The sequence below is a fragment of the Mizuhopecten yessoensis genome, unplaced genomic scaffold (assembly GCF_002113885.1).
Source record: "Mizuhopecten yessoensis strain PY_sf001 unplaced genomic scaffold, ASM211388v2 scaffold8625, whole genome shotgun sequence".
Taxonomy (NCBI): Eukaryota; Metazoa; Mollusca; class Bivalvia; order Pectinida; family Pectinidae; genus Mizuhopecten; species Mizuhopecten yessoensis.
In genome coordinates this window covers 51736-72848 of record NW_018407641.1, presented here as the reverse complement: position 1 = coordinate 72848, position 21113 = coordinate 51736, and the positions used below count along the sequence as shown (strand labels likewise).

General features: G+C 37.7%; 1 protein-coding gene across 4 annotated transcripts in view; it reads left to right on the top strand.

Annotated features, from left to right (window-relative positions):
• The window catches only part of LOC110456288 (prostaglandin E2 receptor EP4 subtype-like), a 56710-nt gene extending 39071 nt beyond the window's left edge, over positions 1-17639 (top strand). For 2 of the 4 annotated variants that reach the window (XM_021506927.1, XM_021506928.1), the window contains 2 exons: positions 6222-7055; positions 14603-17639. In XM_021506927.1, the coding sequence (XP_021362602.1) occupies positions 6228-7055; positions 14603-15163 (1389 nt within the window). In that variant the 5' untranslated portion in view covers positions 6222-6227 and the 3' untranslated portion in view covers positions 15164-17639. Of the gene's footprint in view, positions 1-3505; positions 3849-6221; positions 7056-14602 lie in introns of those variants that run through there. The other 2 variants (XM_021506930.1, XM_021506926.1) reach the window with 2 other exon arrangements.
• Positions 17640-21113: the final 3474 nt, after the last annotated feature.

Genomic DNA, 21113 nt, shown 5'->3' with positions numbered 1-21113 from the left:
TAACAAACCCCACAACACAAGTGATCTTTAAGTAAGTACGAACCATAAAACACAAACAGCCCCACAATGATAACAAACTCCACAACACAAGTGATCTTTAAGTAATTACGAACCATAAAACACAAACAGCCCCACAATAGTAACAAACCCCACAACACAAGTTATCTTTAAGTATTTACGAACCATACAACACAAACAACCCACAATGATAACAAACCCCACAACACAAGTGATCTTTAAGTAATTACGAACCATAAAACACAAACAGCCCCACAATGATAACAAACTCCACAACACAAGTGATCTTTAAGTAATTACGAACCATACAGCACAAACAACCCACAATGGTAACAAACCCCACAACACAAATTATCTTTAAGTAATTACGAACCATACAACATAAATAGCCCAAGAGTAGTAGCAACCAAATTACCTCAGAACTACATATACCACGAACCTCAAACCAACAATGCCACTAAATACGTCAAATGTGGAGATTTGGAATGCTAGTACACTCAAAATTCGGTTTGATGGTATAGCTTTTAGTTGTGTATAACATGTATATAAAGACGATAGTTCTTTATCTTTATCTTTGTTAAAGGATTTATATTTACATTTGCATGGCATTGTCACTATACAGCCTCTTTGAAAGCTGTGTCGTTGATGGGACTTTAATTACCATGCATCACGAGACACAATTCCTAGAGTATTAATACAACACTGACCGGAACTACAATATCCAATATACATAAACATGACGGCTGCTGAAACAATGCTGGGCATTGTGAGATTTGAAAATGTCATTGTAAATGTATGTGCAAAAATAAATAAAAAAACACTTTTATTACAACGAAAACAAGACCAAGGTCTACAATATCGTACAAAATGCACATCGGTTGAACTCATCAATGCCGGCAATGGAAACAATTTTGACGCTCATGCAATTTATCAGAAATATCGTCTGTTACACTGCACTGATCAACAGGGGTTCGTTACAACTGTCTGAAATCTACATATTCTATAGACCTACTGACACATATGTTACAGACCTACTGACATGAGTCACAGCACACATAAACAATTCAGACATTTGTTACGAACCTGTGCTCCGTCGCAAGATCACTCACTTCAAACGCTATCAGTTTCACGCGTCTCGCATCCACTGTTCCTCAGTTTCTGACGACATGTCAAATAACGAGTCTGTTATAGAATCTACCGACTGTTGTCAGCTTCCCATACAATCAACAAATAAACTTCACGCCTGGATTCTTCACCAAATGAGCAAAGAGAAAAGTTCGAATTAAGTTCCAAAAATAACTCCCTCGTAGAAGGCAAGGTCGGATTTCCGGTGTCACTGTATTTGTCCATGCGCGAAATTTGTTCCGGGGAAAAATCGAAACAATTTCAAATCTAACTTTCAGCTCAGAGCTCTATTGATAAACTTAAATCACCCTATAGACATAGCATACGCAATTGTATTGATACTGAATTGTGGAATAAAATTGTAGTGTTTGTTAAAATTTCAAAGTACTACTTTGTTTGCCAATCAGCACGCGACAATACGCTGTTCAAACTATTGAACGAAATTGTGTGGACTGTCGATAAGGCGGGCATTTTTAATTTTAAATATAAATTATAAGTTAAAAAAGAACATAAGAGGCAGAGAAAACGTAAATATAAGTATTGAACTGTTTTTGTATGGTATTTATGATCTATTCGAATGACACAGCTTTGCAAGCAAACAACATAATGCGCGCTAGATCAAATAGATCATAAATACCATACAAAAACAGTTAAATGCTTAAGTAATCTGTCAATGCAATACAATATGTCCCATCCCATTTATTATGCTGGTACTTAATATCTATATTTAATAAACAGAACAAATAAATCCTAAAATTAATTATAATACGATAGACTGGATCTGTATCAATTCAATCTGTCTATTGTACATGTGTGTAAATAGACACTGTCTACGCTGTATTGTGATCAGCTACAGAGGCCTAGCGGTTTATACACGAGAGTGACAGAGATGGACATTCGGGATTAAATAATTTACTTTGTATGAATTATTGGATATTTTGCCGAAGCACCGGATTTCAAGTTTCCTCAAGAGAGGCGGACTTACACGGATGACAGGGCTGAAATACAGCACAATGATTTACTGACAAGTATATATAATATATATGTTGGTGAGTAGGAGAGTTAGACCACCACGGCCGGAAACCTAACCACTTACCGCTGTATTGGAATATAAATAGCAGCACAAGGGGAACAAAATAAATTAAAGACTTAATTGCTGAAAAAGCATTTATGAAGTCTTGATAAGAAATATTTGTTTGTGTAATTATTTTCTATTTCTGTTAATTACCAAGTTTAAAGGTATTCAGGTACACCATTGTGTATATCGTGAACTGACTCCTTACTATATTTTTCTCAAATTTTGTTTACACGTGCAGTGTGTGTTTCAGGTAGGTTTCCGTCGATGTTGCGTTTTTACAGGCAAAAAAAGGCACGCTATTGTTTTGGTCAGGCATTACAAACTGATAAAGAATACAAAAAACGTGATGAATTGAGCAATACATGAACCATTACTTTTTCACTTATCTTAAAACTCCATTCAAACGAGTGACAAGCTAACCATCTTTATATCGGGCCAACTTTTAAACCCATTGGTTCTTATATTTTACATTTGTATCTTGCCTCAACTTACACAGCCAATGCATTCGGATTTAACCGTTCATGTTAGTATATACTATATATATATAATTAGAGTCTGAAGAATCTCCCAGAAGAGATGAAAGTACTAAAGACTCGTTGTTAAGAATTTTTCTTTATATAATATTTATTCGTCCGTAAGGATCATTTTTCTGATTTATTATATATACGTTCTATATATTAGTGCTTTAAAAGTCAGTTTTATATTCTCTAGGATTATGGTTCGGACGTGTCCATATCGTCAATGCTTACGGTGTTCATGGAACAGCCAAACATACACATCTTCTTATTGTTTGATCTAACGTTATGTTGGATGGGAGGAGTAGAGTTAAATGACACTGATTCCTTTGCGTTCACCGTAAAATATATAAAAAAAAAAACAATATGAAAATTGAAATGCATTTCTTCTGGTAGTGTTTAGTACTGGCTTGTAGAATGACTATAAATGTATTCGGGTGGCAAAGCAGAAATAACTTAGGTAGCATTGATAAGTGATATCTAATACGGGACTTACGGAATTTGGAACTTTGATAATCCGAAAATGGTTACATGTTTATGAAATCGTTGTCTGGCAACTGGGCTAATATTAATCTTGTATGTGCTAATTACAGTTAATTACCTCAACAAGTTAATGATATAAATAAATCAGGCCTTTGACCTTCCGAATTTGCTTTGCGCCAACGAGTTTTCATAAAGCTGTTATCGTTATACACACATTGCACGGTAGCATGTACATTATATACAGTAGGTTAAAGTGTGAATGAGGGGAATAATTGCGGCTGTGCGAGGCTCGCTGCGGTGGCTGCAGCCATGTAGAGCTATGCGGTGATCGCTCTCGCCGTATAGAGATGTACATTACCATTGAAATTGATTATGAAACTAAACATGGATCATGTGATCAAAGCATGATTATATATACAGCTACCACAACAACTGGTGGAAGTTTTGACCGAACAGTGGGTAAAGTATACTTACTGTATACCTATGGCAACTATCCGATATTATCATAACTTGTATTACGTGCATGGATAGGTTAAAACTTGACATGGTCTGTAATCTGTTTTTGTGTGACTGAAGTGGATTTGTTGGACACTTTGCCGGATTAGGAGCCGGGTTTTATCACTGAACAGGTTTGTAGTGTTATAACTCTCCAGCGTCAATTGTTTATGGGTTTAATATGGTTAAGGTTACGTAGCAGACCTCGTGTGTAATGTTACGTCTTACGTACGGGTGTACTCAGTACCCAGTACACTTTCCATGTCTTAAAGTTTGTTTTTTCAACTATTTTCCCCGGTTTTCGAACAAATATTTATATTATAGATGAACAACAGTAACATGTTGCATCGAAACCAATATACACATTTTTAATTCCTGAAATAGAAGGATTTTCCTTATTTTTTTCTTCAGATTTTCAAATTAGTATGTTTCATAAAAGGTAGTTCATTTCATATATCTGTCATAGAATGGGACAAAAATGAAGAAGAATATCTTAAACAAGTTTGGTGGACTTTGAAAAGTAATCATAATTTTTTTTTGGATAATTTTACTTATTTTGGTCGATGATATCGTCATGTGGCTGATCGGAGATTATTTACAGGAAGACTGGAAATCTTAATAGGAAAACAATCATAGCACGCCATTTGATCGACAGTTAGAATACAATAAATTACTTAATATTCGCGAGGTATACTTATTCGCGGTCAAGGAATCAAATGGTTGTTCAGGCACATTGAAACAAGGGAAATGTATGACTTTAAATTAATTTTCTAAAATCTCAGAAAGAAATCGTTGAAAGAGGAAACTAAAAAAGATAACTCGCGAATATCAAAGCAATTCACAGCAACTAAATTGAAAGATTAACCTGTGGAATGTTTATTACTAATGTAAACTTAATTGGGAAATATCTTTTTTTCATTCGTTGATGACCAGTATCCTCACACTCTTCGTCATTCTACTAGTATTTTCACAAACTTTACTGCTTAACCAAATTAGTCATATCCATCTTGTATGGAATGCACATCTCTTTCAATTTTACTTTATAACTTATGTAAAAAGTACAAAAAAAACACCTTTACCTAAATCTGTATTGTTGTTTGTTTTATGATTTTAATGGGCTAAATAAGGAGCGACGAGGACCCCTTTACAGGAGACAACGTCATGCGTTTTGTTATGTTTCAAACCGCTATGTGTAGATATACAACATAAGTCTATTTCAAATCACGTAACACAAAATGTACCTGAAACAACAATATATGTTCAGTCAATGCACACGCAACTGTTAACTGTATATGTCACTTTTTATATATGCGTAGCTTGACAGACTAAAGAGTATTGACCCAACGTTTTTTAAGACGGCTACTTACAATAGGCTCACACGAAGTGCTAAGTTGTGATTATTATCTTATTCTGGATCTGTTCTATTTTATTTTTTCTGATAGTACTGTTCGAAAACTTTAATTCAAACTCATCTATTACAGGGAATATCTATATTTGACCAAGAGCAAAACTTTGCCGGGAATCCGCCGATCTATAGCTATATTTTATTCTGTTGAATATATCTGTGATACTTGTATACTTAAACACGTGAATTGATCGGAGGTTCGATACGAGCATTATCGGGACGACCTCTACATGCTCTAGATATACGTCACTATGGTCAGTCACAGGTTACCGTATAGAATTCCGATAGTGAATTACCTACGGCATGTTATCTTAGTTCTGACCATCTGTAACGGTCATCTGAAGCCGTCTGCATACCAAACTGGCCAGATCCCAATACACACTGGCCGGAAGTGTAGACCACTCGGATGTGCTTATGTCACATATTTGCATATTTGATGCAATAATAATTCTAGTTTTCTCTCAGGCAACATACAAATTCATGTAATAATCATTAATATCATTAACAGTTTAACGTCCTCTACGGAAAGCCTGTTTGTCACCTCTAGAACACAGGGATGTGATAATTTGTTACAGCTATAGTTCATCCTAAACTAAGGTGTTCAGAGTAATTTTACATGTTTTAGGGGTTTAGATCGACTTTCGGTAAAAATGACACCCTCAATGATCATATACAGAAGAAGGGAGGAAAACACTCGATGTCGAAATGTTGACCCCACCTTATTTTCATGCATCAAAAACAACATTTCTAGTTGATTTACGGAAAAATGCTTAGTACCATTGGACAGATGTATCATTTTTCTTTTAAAAACCTCCTATATGCACATAAAATAAATTCTCCTTCCGCGGACATGAACTCCGTTTCCTCCAAAAACACACGCCGTCTTGATTACGTTGACGGTAAATCTTACTTCTGCAACGTAATCTCAAGATAATAGGTCAAGTAATAGATCTAGTAACAGCTTAATTCGTGTGGACATGTATGTTGGACAGGTACTGTCTCGACAGAGTAATAGAGAAATTAACTCAGGATTAAATATAATAGGATAATGTGTCAATTACCGTTGTAGTACCAAATCTAACCTAGCTTTTTTTTTTTATAGCTGAACATGGAGGACAGCTGGTCGTCGGCCTCTGATGGTATCCTCAACGGATCGTTCCTCAACGGATCGGATGAGGATGCGGAGAACGGAACTGATTTGGACTCGGCCTTGACGAGACCCATGGTGTCTTTGGTCGTCCCGGCGGTCATGTTTGCCGCTGGTGTGTTTGGGAACGTTTTGGCCTTGGTGGTACTGGGCCGCTCTTCAAGGGAACACAAACGGACTGTGTTTTATCGTCTCGTTGGTGGTTTGGCGGTGACCGACCTGTTTGGGACGATGTGTACGTCGCCGGTCACTCTCGTCATCTACTCTAACAACCTCAAGTGGGTCGGAGGCCAAAGTCTGTGTAATTATTCCTCATTCATGCTTATTTTCGCGGGCTTTACGACACTTTTTATCGTCTGCTTCATGGCACTGGACCGATATATTGCCTTGAATCATCCGTATTTCTATAGCGCCAAAATAACTCATCACAAAGTCAAATACATTCTTGGTGCTCTCTGGGGAGCGGCTTTTTCGCTGGCCTGTCTTCCTTTGATTGGGCTTGGAGAGAACGTGCTTCATTTCCCAGGCACGTGGTGTTTCTTTGATTTTCGCGGGAAGGAACTTCGCGTTAAGATGTTTGCATATTTGTACTCTTTCATTGGCATTGGGGTTATCCTCGCCATCTTTATCCTCAATCTCATTGTCATTGCAACGGTATGGAAGATGCGTCAAATGACAAGTGTCCAAAACTCCTACTCCAATATCAAGTGCTTAGACAGTGAAATACAAATGGTCATCTTTCTGGTAGGCATTCTGGCCGTATTCGGACTCTGTTGGGCACCACTCATGGTAAGTAATACACATACAATGTATTTTATGATGTGCGGTTCAGTACCCAGTCATACAGCAAGCTTTTATAAAAAGTTCAATAGTCAAATGAAAACAAATAATACCACAGCATGAATTGAAATAGGCCGTTTACTATAAAAACGACGTAAAATAAAATCATGTATACAAAACATGTCACGTCGTTTCTTCCAAAAATAACGTAAAATTAAAGACAACTCTGAGTACTAGGTGTGAAGGTCTGCTCTACTAAAGTAGCTCACATTTGTTTATTTACCTAATAAAATTGTTCGGGTTTTGCTTATTTAACCATCTACAGTAGTTTAGACTTTTTTGCCACTAGCATTACTAATGAGACCTAGCAGCCTGACGAAACAGCTGTATGACGCAGTGTCGTTCATTGTTTGGCTTACTGTATCGATGTGTGTGTAATGTTCATCTTTCAAACAGTTTATATTTTACTTATATTTTGGTGACTTCAAACGGAAAAAATAACATCAAAATAATCAACAGATATATGACTTATTTCAGTAGCTGTTCGTGTCATGCTTCATTTACGTATATCGAAATTAACCTCATATGTCAAGTTTAAAACGAAAGGTCATACCTGTTCCCATTCATTGGTACAATGTATGTAACCCGATTCCCTTGTTTTGTCGTACATGACTGAGTAGTTGTGACCTTCCAGTCATCAATTATTCATTTTTTGTATTCAATTACATGAAAACCCCACGAACATTGCATTCGCTCGCTTAATATGATCAGATATGACATTCGATCCCAGAACGAAATAAAATACAACAAATCTTTAATAATGTTGACAATGTGAAATCTGAATTCGCCGCACCTGTTATAACAAAACAATAAATTCTATAAAAATATAATAAAAATTGCTGACAGCAACGGTATGTTGTATGAAGCATTGTTACCTTACACATCAGGGATAGGTTGTTACCGAAATATACTCGAAACTTTGTCGATGGAAATTTATGGTCGGAATGGGGTTTAGCAAACTAAATAGGAATACATGGGATTTGAAAGGATCAACCTCATATCATTTATGAAAAATATTCATACATTTTGAAGGTTGTTTAAAAAAAAGTCAAATTTGATAATTTTACTAATGATTACGTTAAGCTAAGAAAGCCTCACTACACCAGGTTCTTGTCATCCCCATTGGCAGTATATAATGAAAGTACATGCAGAATGACAAATTGTGTCGCCCGTATTGAAATTTAGTTTGTTTTCAGAGTTAGGTAACATATGTTTCCGCTCCAACCTGTATAGACACCACATTTCTGTTGCTCGTCATTCTAACAGAACATTTACACCGCAGACATTAATCATGGACATTTTATTTTGCCCGAGGACGTAAAACGGAAGCACTATGTTTTAAAGTCTGCAATACCAGTCCACATGTGACTATTCGTGTCGTTGTGAAGACAATGTTCAGTAAGGATCACTCGAACTCAACACGTTTATGTGAACACGTTAATTATTAGAGGGTTCGTTATGATTTTGAAAACATAATTATCCCGAGGGCTCTTCGTGTTTATTCAAATATGGATGATCACGAGGGCGCTCCCTGTTTGTGTTAGCATGCATCCCCGTCACGGCTCAGGCTAATTTATAACAGTAACAGCAGTTTGTAACAGGTGAAGTCTAACTCAGGTTCCTTCCTGAGTGTTTCGTACCATAACGAGAATAAACACGGCTAAATATACATTTCATTTACTATACCGACGAGACACATACAACAATTACGTTAGCACGGCGTTCCCCTATAAAGTCGTTATTCAAACTTCGTCTGCCGGTATGACGTCTGATGAAAACCACCCATCCCGATTCCACATATATCCATTACGCTCGAGAATAGATCTTACCTAACACCTACATATATTAACGCATGCATACATTATCCAATGAGAAATGAAATGACATAAATCTACAGCAATAGACACTACCGGAAGTGGATTAGCTTCCGGTTTGTAGCGGGTGACGCTGGATTGGACGCGAAATAGCATTATAGATAAAAGTTAATTATAACTCAGCCTCGGAAAGTCGAGAACAACCCCGTATTAACGGTAATCAGCTCCGACGACAGGTGTCAACTTGACGTTGTAAGTAGCTCCGTGGGACATGCTTGATTAACTAAATACTCTCCCACAGTACCTAGTTCAACCACGTGCCAGAGTACAATCAACCTTAAAATGTTGGTGAAAGCGTTTTACCCGTTGTACTGCTTTTATGTGCCGATATTTGTTGACATCTTTCCTTTTTTAAGATAATATTGGTCATTTTTAATTGTTATCGATATTTCCGCTCACATCGGGGTAAAAACGCCCACTTTGGTATTATTGCAACGGCCACTGTTATATACTTACGTATACAATACTGTCAGAGAAAACATCTATTTCATTAAAGAAGAGATTTAACTTTACAAAACACAATCCATTGACATTACTAATCCCATTGACATTATTAATTACGTTGTATACAGATACATGTAATACCAGCTACCGGGCACATGATAACCCCCGAGTCGTTATGGATACTTCACGGTTCGGCGTAGAACGTTACGAATCGATTTGTTAAACATGTGGATGCCGCTGTGCTTCTCCTATGAATTTTGATTATAAATGGGTCCATTTTATCCAAACATTGAATTCGAAACCAAACAGTAGAGAGCGACAAGTACGTCACTATATATGTTTAATAGATGAAATCGAATGCCGGACTTAATATTCCGTATTGACAATAGAATTGATATAAATCAAATAAATCGCTGAGTCTGAGTATAAATTATTTACGTGTTATCCAGACCGTAACAATGTATCAATTTAAAACTTATCTCTCCAGCTATTCATTCTAGTAGTTTTATTCAATCATGATGGAACTTTTCCTTGTGTCCCAAGCGGCCGGTCGTTTGCCCTACGTGGGCCTGATGTCGTGAATTAGACTGATGTCGCAAATTGATGTCTGTTCATCCTTTCAATGTACGACTCTGATTGGACACTCCCTATACAACGCGCGTGCAGATCCCTCTATTCTGTATCTAATAACTACACTGATATGTTTTTCACGGAAACATAAACCGTTAATGAAAGTTGAATTTAGATAGCAATTTATAGCAGATTCATCCGTCAATTGGAAGTTAATTCTGTATTATCTATCACGATCGTACTACATAGTTACTTGTGGAATCGTCATATCCATCAATATTGGTGTCTAATTGTACACAACAAAACACTTGACCCTTCAAACTGATATTGAATTCGATGCTCTCTATTATTAGTCAATCACTCGGGAGTTTTTGCTCGCGGAACAGATAATCCTACATGACGTTTGAAATAATGTATGATAAATCGGCTAGCAAACGCCAAGGAATTGAACTTACTAGGCTTAATTAAATCACGTGAAAATATACCATTAAAGGCTTTGCAAACTCTATGAGTGTGTACTTTGCGAACTCTGTGAGTGTGTACTTTGCGAACTTTGTGAGTGTGTACTTTGCGAAATATGTGGGTGTGTACTTTGGGAACTCTGTGATTGTGTACTTCGCGAACTCTGTGAGTGTGTCCTTTGCAAACTCTGTGAGTGTGTACTTTGCGAACTCTGTGAGTGTGTTCTTTGCGAATACTGTGAGTGTGTACTTTTCGAACTCTGTGAGTGTGTACTTGGCGAACTCTGTGAGTGTGTTCTTTGCGAAATCTGTGAGTGTGTACTTCGCGAACTCTGTGAGTTTGTCCTTTGCAAACTCTGTGATTGTGTACTTCGCGAACGCTGTGAGTGTGTTCTTTGCGAACTCTGTGAGTGTGTACTTTGCGAACTCTGTGATTGTGTACTTTGCGAATTCTGTAAGTGTGTACTTTGCGAACTCTGTGATTGTGTACTCTGCGAAATATGTGAGTGTGTACTCTGCGAACTCTGTGAGTGTGTACTTTGCGAACTCTGTGAGTGTGTACTTTGCAAACTCTGTGATTGTGTACTCTGCGAAATATGTGAGTGTGTACTCTGCGAACTCTGTGAGTGTGTACTTTGAGAACTCTATGAGTGTGTACTTCGCGAACTCTGCGAAAATTTACAAACCGAAGACATTACAAACTGCAGTCTTTTACGAGTAGCGAAAATGTTCAAACTGAAAAGATTTTCAAACTTGACTTTGCAAATCTGACGACATTGTTTCCTTTTTTTCTGAAAACTGACTTCATATGTAATACTGCTAAAAAATACAAGTCAAAATACGATAACTTATATTGCGCAAGTGCTAATAATTCAAGCTAGTTATTAATTTCTGTGAAAATTATCCTATACGTCAGCTGTAGTACTAGTCAGGTACATTGTAGATATCTCTGTACCGACCGAAAAGGAAAGGTTAAGAGAACTTTGCAAGAGTTGTGCCTATTTCATCGAAGCGCACAAATGTTACAAAAATCGTCTCACGAGCAGAATATGTATCATATTGATTTGGACACCTATAATTGATTGACCAGGCTGTAGAATATGTCCTTATAGATGAAGGTTTGGCTAGACGTCATGAAGCGGCCGTAGACTCGTTTACTGTAAAATCCTTACGGTACTCTCCCCTTGCAAGATCCTGCACCGCCAGTCCCTGCACTCCCAGTCCCTGCCAAATTTGATACATCATGTATGCTGACAAAATAAATGTTCCGTATGAAAATCAGCCATTTGTGAAATATGAAGTTCACTTATACATTTTATGTTTTTAGCATGTAATGGATATAATTATTGAATGTACGATTAATTAGTCATACGTATAATAATCAATGAATTGCCATAATGATGTTAAACGCATTTTAAAAACTCAGTACATATAATTTCATCGCTATGTCCGCCATTTTGTTCCATGGTTTGTTTCACCACTCATTCTATTATAAATATTAAGTTAATATAGCCGTATTAATGTAAGGCATGTTTGGTTTCAATATTTACTGAGGAGAATTTTTACAGCAATACCGTTATTCGTCTTGAATTTCACCGAACAAGAAACATTGAAAATTCGTTGATATATTCTTCGTGTATTTTGTGTAAATTATGAAATTATATTTGTTAATTCCGTTGGTTTTACCGTTTAGATAGCATTACCAAACACATTTGTGAATCATTTGTACAAGTCATCCATTTCTTTGGGTCTGCTGGCTATACATAAAACTCAGTCAGTATTGACATTTTAATGAAAACTTGCAATCAGAAACCATATGGACATTTCCTGCAAATATTGAAAAAAAACTCGGTTCGTGCCGAACAGGCCGGAGTGGTTTACGATCGGGGAAACTTCTATGTAGCGGCGTGTTCAGTTTTAACCGTATTTATATTCAACACACCACAACGAGCATGCACCGTATATTGCCAAAGGGGTGGGAAAACAAGCTGGTTTACATTTATCTTACAAGAGTATTATTCTTCTATCTGGATGCTATTTACCTATGTCAATATAAAATTGTACCTGGTTCGGATGCGAGATAGGTTTCCCTCCCTTCTACATTCGATATTGATATGTCTGTCTCGATAGTGCAAACGAGATTCCTGGAACAGACTAAAGTCACCAAAATGTTTGTTTGTAACGATATCTGACGTTAATCGTGGCGGGAGAAGAAGCTTTAAAATCAGCCTAATCAAATTGCGTGCATGGTCCTATAAGCGAAATTCCATCTGGTAAGGCTTACAGAAAAAAAATTGGAAATGTAAAATCATTGGAACGTTCTCATTAATTAAAGGTACATCCTATCTCCATACCATGATGGTTAACGAGAATGGTTACTAGACATTTCCTTATACTAGCAGCGGTGATCCGGAGAAATAATTAACTTTTTTAATCTAAAATGTACTGTACGACCGTCAATCTTTACTGAAAAATACAATAATAAGGGGTGAAGAAATAAAATTGAAACACATCTAAATGATTGATGCATATAAAACAGAAAATAGCAACACTACAAACACTGCAGACAAGCATTTATCTGTTGCAAGCAGGATTGAAAACCGCGCGCAAGTAAATACACGAGAGACAGATAATCCCCAAAAGTTATCAGCGAATCATCTTGATGTTATCGCTAAGAAAATGTATTCCCCTAGATAAATACATAAAAAACTGGATAACATGTTTAAGAAACGAATCCGTAACAAGTCTATATCATAGTGGAGCTCGTATACAGCTCCTATCTCCGTGCACGTGGGAAACGGCCACCATTAATTATAAGACTGTACATTTTATTTATATCGCTATATATTACGTTATGTGAAAAAAACCTTTTCACGGCGTTGTCCCCCTAGACACTATACACTGTATGGTTGGTTGTCAGTATTATGTTTGTCAGTATTATGTTTGTCAGTTTTATGTTATCGTAAAGTGTCATGCTGATGTGTTCAGTACATTTTCCTTAAAAATCCGCTTGAAGGTTTTTTAATAAGTCGACCTGATGTTGAATGGATTGCAAAAAAATATTCAGAACTATCTTAAACAGTGGACCATTAAGCATGCTAACTTGCCTGAAAGGTTTGAAATCAGGGCGCTTTCATTTAGAGACAGCCTATTTTCCCGTAGTGTTTCGTTTCTCATGAAATTTCGTATTGCGGAAGTTGTTTTGAAAGAAGTAAGTGTTCAAACTATGAACCTACCGTGCAATTCCTGTTCTTACTTGTAAATTGTAAAAATTGATCTGATGTAAGGAATGCCACTTATTTCTAAAACGAAATCTTATGAAACAGCAATTAGTACCCCGTGAATAAGGTGTTATCTAATGACAATATTACAGAAGTTTTGCGTACTTCCTAAATATAAATATTATTGATGATATTTAATTAATAAAATATCAACTTTATTTATTTTACAACAATTATGAAACAAGTTATATCAATTTATGTTAACCACTCTAGTTGACCCAGATGTTAGCGCGCGATGTCGAAATGTGGGAGAAAACCGGAGTACCCAGAGAAAACCCACGTGGTATTTTATCAGTAGATATTCATTATAAAGAAAACTAATTTAATTGCAGTCAGCTATCAACAACACTAACAAAATATATTATTCTGATTTTTCCAGATATAAGATTTTCCCAAAGTAGGAAACATTTTTACCCAAACGAACACTGTATGTACAAGACCAAAGCGCCAGGGGGAAAATAAACAACAATGACCAGCGTTATCATTCTTACGCAAAACCGCCGCCTTTATTAAAATATTTAGCGATAAAGTTGAGTAATATCTTAGGTGTTAAATAAGGAAGTTTATGTAAACAATCCTTTTCGTTAGGTTCAAATGTTTTTTGATGCCCATATGTGTAAGGAGTGAGGAAGTATCATCAGCAATCGAATTGTTACAAAATAAACTGTTTAGAATGAACGGCCTAAAGTTACATGATAGTACTGTGAGTAAACAGTTTTGGTGGGAACACTATTCATCCTGAAAGAATAGCAGTAGTCCGGAAAATTCTTCTTCTTCTTCCATTTTAAGCGAATTGAAATTGTCTAGACCAGTACAGAAACAACTATAATGCATTCTAATATATCTGTATTATCTTTTACCTGCAGGTGAGGATATTGGTCATTCAGGTAGCTGGACATCTTGGGACAGAGAAGGATGACCTTTTGGTGATCAGACTAGCCTCGTTTAACCAAATCCTTGACCCCTGGGTTTACCTTCTGTTCCGGAAGGAGTTGTTCTTCAGGTGTTATACCTTCAGCAAACAATTATGTAATGATACCTCGCAAAAACTAAAACAAACTTCACTACGAAGCAGCAGCAGAAAGCAGTTTTCACCGGAAGTGACGATCCGAAAGGTAACTCTGGTCGAGTGTCTGGATTCCAACTCCCCTAGTCGGGCTTCTAAATGTTCAGAAAATCGGAAAAGTCCAACACATTGTATTCTTGTCCAAAATGGAGAAAACTCAAAGCTCTGTTCCCAAGAGAGAGAAAAATCAAATCTGTGTTTGTTAGATGGAGAAAAAACTCGATTGTGTTCGTTTGAAAATGAAAACGAACCGGAAGCTGAAGGTAACTGTATCATGGAGGATACTCTACGCTCAAATAGACTCGAGGAAAGGCTAAATGCTGATAGCGAAAGAATTCAGACGGAGAAATATATTATATGACGCTTTGAAAGTTCTGTCTAAGTGTGTGGCCGTCCTGCTTATGTCTGCTTGTGGTAATTAATATATTACGCAAAGTTAAGTTAATTTTCATATGTAGCTTTAAAGGTAATGTACTATTGTTGAGTTAGTATATTTATTGATATGTTCCTAGGGAAAATTCCTCGTTGAAATCCTCATAAACTGCTATTCAGTCGCTGAAAACCTAAACAGTATCTACCTCTGTAAAAGTATGATTATTCGTGGCTACGTTTACGTCAGTACCAGTAAGTTATGATTGGATTGAGACAGCTTCGACAAATACTGTCTAAACCGAACAACACCGGGCTCGATTTATAAGGTCGGAATTGACAGGTTTTCGTATTTAACATGCTTATTTCTCATTCAAATCATACAATGGGGCCTTTTGTTGATGGTCTGATAAGACAGCTTTCTACAGGGCTAGATTTAGGGAGGCCGATATATTGATATTTCATACTCATAAGTGCAATTATGATACATGTATTATTTGCTAAACTCGGCTGGACTTCATATTACTTTCCTCTGGCAGCTGTTTATTGGTTTTGCGCTGTTGGCGTCTAATACACAAAGTCGGACAATGTTTATACTTCAGGATAAAGAAAACATCATTAAAACTAAAACGTTGTAAAGAAGAGCAGGGTGACACCGATGGTGCCAAAAATTGTCTAGATCACAGCAGGCTGACCAAAGCCGTTTAACAGTCGACATGTGGTTTATCGTACGCCTAGGCTAAAGACTGAAGGTACCGTAAGTATTGGATACCAGCGGGCTCGTCACTGGTATCAACAGGTAGGACATAGTATTGGATACCAGCGGGCTCATCACTGGTATCAACAGGTAGGACATAGTATTGGATACCATCGGGCTCGTCACTGGTATAAACAGGTAGGACATAGTATTGGATACCAGTGGGCTCGTCACTGGTATCAACAGGTAGGACATAGTATTGGATACCAGCGGGCTCGTCACTGGTATAAACAGGAAGGACATAGTATTGGATACCAGTGGGCTCGTCACTGGTATAAACAGGTAGGACATAGTATAACTACGTTGTTGATGGATTTTTTTTTGAAATTTTATGAATATCGATTTTACTGTTTCTGTGTATACTTTTTGTAGGTATGTGGATATGGTAAATCTATCCTGGGATTTAGAATTTGGTTGACAACCAAGACCTATTCTACACCACAGAGTAGAGTTTCCACATCCAAGACAACCACTAACGTTTTACTAACGTACAAATTCAAGACAGGAACATGTTTGAAAAGAGCAGAAAAAATATGTTTTAACTTTTAACGTAATCTTAAAAATTGTCAGCGTATCAAAAGTGTTTATACTTGAGGCGATGTCAGATGTTGACCCTGTTTTGGTGGAACTAATCAAGATTTTCCTGGTTAGGATTAAGAAATAAAGTAATTTTCAGAGAGTACACTTGTAGATAAATGTAGAGTTACGACAGATATTAATAAAGAGGGTTTTCTTGTAAATAATGTTGTATTTCAGAAAAATTTGGGACTGTTTCTTCACGCGAAGCTTTAAAATGCTTGATTTTTTTTGTAATTGAAATTGGTCTAGAAACCTTAGAGAAATGTTAATCTCGCATTTTGGAAATGCTTATATTTATATCATCATTAAGGTCAACGTTAGAACGTATACATTGTATTGAATGGCATTTTTCTGTTTCCGTGTTAATGACGTTATGAACGCTGATCGGTTACATATACACTTACCTGTTAATATTTAACAATAATTTTACATTTGAATATTGTCTTTTACTGTTGTATATGACGATATGTTTTGGGTACTGTTACATTGGGTATAACTGTAGCTATGGTAACTGTTTCTGAACTTTCAATTGATTGGTCATATAAGTGAATGATATAACTGATCTGTTCAGTAATAAATTTGAAAGTCATGAAATGTCTTATTAATCTTAAATCATTCCAAAATGTGCAATTTATCGTTAATTTAAGTGTATCATATTTATGTACGACGTGTTAGGTTTACACGTGTAATGTACGTGCATCATATATCATGTGTTACACTGGAACAAGTGTACTTTACGTGTACCGTATATCACGTGTTACGATAAACCACGTGTAATGTACGTGCATCATATGTCATATGTTACATGATATTCCAACATGAGCTGGAACGCGTGTAATGTACGTGCATCATATGTCATATGTAACATGATATTCCAACATGAGCTGGAACACGTGTAATGTACGTGCATCATATGTCATATGTTACATGATATTCCAAAATGAGCTGGAACACGTGTAATGTACGTGTAGCATACATCATGCTATTATATACTGCGATTCTTGTCCTGTGTGGTTGGTCTGGTACAAATGAACGGGACTTAATTGTCTCCCCAGTTGGCGCTCAATGACGTTCATGGGCGATTTCTGTCTCGGACATGAAGAAAGTGAACAATGCTAGTCTATTAAAAAGATCATTTGAAAATAGTTGTTTTTTTGTTATTTATCACATAAGTCCTTTGGGCCAAAATTGTCAATCAGATAACATTTGTTTTGACTCAAACGATTAGTGTAATGCCCCACACAATTACACACATTAACGGATCGTCTCGCCGGGTCCACTACGGATGGAAACCCACGGATGACTCCGGAATAGTCTACATGTATATCCGTGGTCCGCTACGGATGCACCACGGCTTGACTACGGATATGGGCTAGTAACTTCAGTTTGTTACGGTTTAGTACTGAATGACAAGCGTCACGGCATTATGCACTGCGGATTAACAATGGATCGCTACGATTTTAGTACGGGTTAGCACGAATTTATGGGCCTGGCACGGATTAGTTCGAACTCGCACGGAGCGCTACGGACCTGTCACGGTAAGCAATCCGTATACAAACTCCCGCGCTCGTGTGTTCATTCCACAACTTAATTTTATTTTAGTACGGGTTAGTACAAGTACGAAGTTCACCGTATCTAACTGTACCGATCCTTGGCGACCTCAGGCCGGGGATGTACTACGAATAAGTAAGGATAATTACGGTTTATTACGGACTACAACGGATTAGTACTTTCTACTACGGATCAGTAAGGATGTACTACGGTTGTCTGATCCGTGGTGAGTACAATTACTACTACGATTGACCCGGGATGTACAATACAGACAGCTACGGACAGCTACGGACAGCTACGGACTGCTAGGGACAGTTACGGACAGCTAGGGACAGCTAGGGACAGCTACGGACAGCTACGGACCGCTAGGGACAGCTACGGACAGCTACGGACAGCTACGTACTGCTAGGGACAGCTACGGACTGCTAGGGACAGCTACGGACGGCTAGGGACAGCTACGGACAGCTACGGACTGCTAGGGTCAGCTACGGACTGCTACAGACAGCTAGGGACAGCTACGGACAGCTACTGACTGCTAGGGACAGCTACGGACTGCTACAGACAGCTAGGGCCAGCTACGGACAGCTACGGACTGCTAGGGTCAGCTACGGACAGCTACGGACTGCTAGGGACTGCTACGGACAGCGACGGACAGCTACGGACAGCTACGGACAGCTAGGGACAGTTACGGACAGCTAGGGACAGCTAGGGACAGCTACGGACAGCTAGGGACAGCTACGGAAAGCTACGGACTGCTAGGGACAGCTACGGACCGCTACGGACTGCTAGGGACAGCTACGGACAGCTAGGGACAGCTACGGACAGCTACGGACTGCTAGGGACAGTTACGGACAGCTAGGGACAGCTAGGGACATCTACGGACAGCTACGGACAGCTATGGACCACTACAGATTGCCACAAATGATGCCGGACCGTAGCCGTGGTTAATTCGGCGTCCGATCCGTGAATGTGTGACCGGGGCATTATGCTTGTCAATACAGCCAATACGTATACATGTCGGTCTGGCTGTTACTTACAAGATACATGTATAATTCACAGTTCTATGACTGGATCCATAAAACGCAAAGCAGACACTTTAAAACAAAGGTTCAATGGACCTGCAACGCCTACCTGGTATTAATATCACACTTGTAACCTTTAAAGTTGACTAAAATAAAGCTAAAGGCAAAACTTCAGTATTTATGACTATCATTTATTCAAAAGGATCTGTTAAAACAATAGGCCCAGAGGGCCTGTATCGCTCACATGAATATGTTTTAAAGAAGTGGTATGAAGTAAAGATATAGCACTCCATGGTAGGTGCTGTAAGTACATATGAAATTTCAGAAAGATCCATCCAGTACTTGAGATAAAGCGAGAAAAAACTTTAAACAGAGCCCCAACCCTATGCCCCTAGGGGGTTATAATCACCGTTTACCCATGGTTCCCATTATCCAAGGATGCTCCACACCAAAAATGGACCAAATTCATTCATTCCTATAGAAGAAGAAGGATTTTAAATAATAATATGCTATGTTTCCCCTATTGGGCTCTGCCCTTCAGGTCCCTGGGGGACCAGACCCACGGTTTATACTAAATTGGTTTTCCTTCACCCAAGGATGCAAGGATGCTTCACACCAAATATGGACCAAATCCTTTCATTCCTACAGAAGAAGAAGGATTTTATATATGACGACGCAACTTATTGTTATTTGACGTCATAATTAAAAGACTGGACAATGAAATCATGCACACGGCGTTACACACTAGTGGGTAACATGTACATGTACCAAAAATATTGATCAAGTCCAAGGAGAGGTGCGTTCGGTAGCGAGAACGTACGCGAGCTTTTTGTTGGCGAACGTTCTGGTCAATATGGAGGAAATACTGAATGTGTTGATACAGTACACGAACTAGCAGAAGACCCTGTGGACCCTGCATCGTTTACAGATTCATCAGCAGCAGTTATCTGATCAAGTAACATCGCAAGAATCGACAATTATTTTGAAGAAATAGTTCCCTTTTACTCGATTGTTGAATTTAAGGGGTCATTTTAGGATGACAAAATCGTCGTTTGAGGTATACGAAGGCTTACATCATCCACGATGTGTTCGATGTTGCATTCAAGGAGACACTCTCGTTACTTATTACAGTACTGTACAGTAAATGTGAAACCTATCAATATTGAACATATCCTTTGGATAAAAACGGCATTATGGCGAAATGTACTGACATAATTATACTAGTCCTGTTTCAGTACATTTTGCTGTTGCAAGATATTCTCACTACTTTCAATTGATGCAATTTTTCGCTTATCCAAAGTTGTTCGTTTATGAAATAAGGTCGGACCCAGTAATCTGATGCTGCTTTCAGGCGAGCCTTGTATACCCATTTTTTTTACATTTATAAACAGACAAACCGGTTCCACCGGAAACAGGAAAGGGTATGTCGGAGGCTCAAGACAGGAAAATCACGGAGCACGGATTACAATATCTTTCATGTATGATTTTAAATTTTAAGTCTGAAAGAAACTAGGGCTGGTCTGCATATCATGTAATTGTATTATTAAAACAAACGATTTAACTTCCTTACCAAACAAGAAATACAAAGTAATACGCTGTTAAAAGAAAATAACGGTCTAACCATATGGGTGCGTTCGTTGGTGTGTTCACTCCTGTGAACAAACAGGATAACAAATAGCAGGATTTGTTTCAACAGCAGTAACGGATCATCGGCTGCAGCGAATCCGTTACAAACTAAAACTAATCACTCTGAAATTATTTATCCTAAACGATTCGAGATCTGTCAAATAAAATAATTTAGTTATGTCAATCTAAATGCAGTCGTGAAGATGGAACAGGGGAAAAAACATTTTTAATAAACATTGAAAATATGTAGCAATGAAACGTGCACGGTATTTACAATGACTAAAGCTTGGCATTTATACCTATAACTTTATTAGTTGGTTTAAGGTTTAAGATTGTCTCAGGTAAATATCTGTCTCCAAAAAGAAAAAAAATAGTTTCGAGAAATTTTATGAATGCTCCAAAAAGGC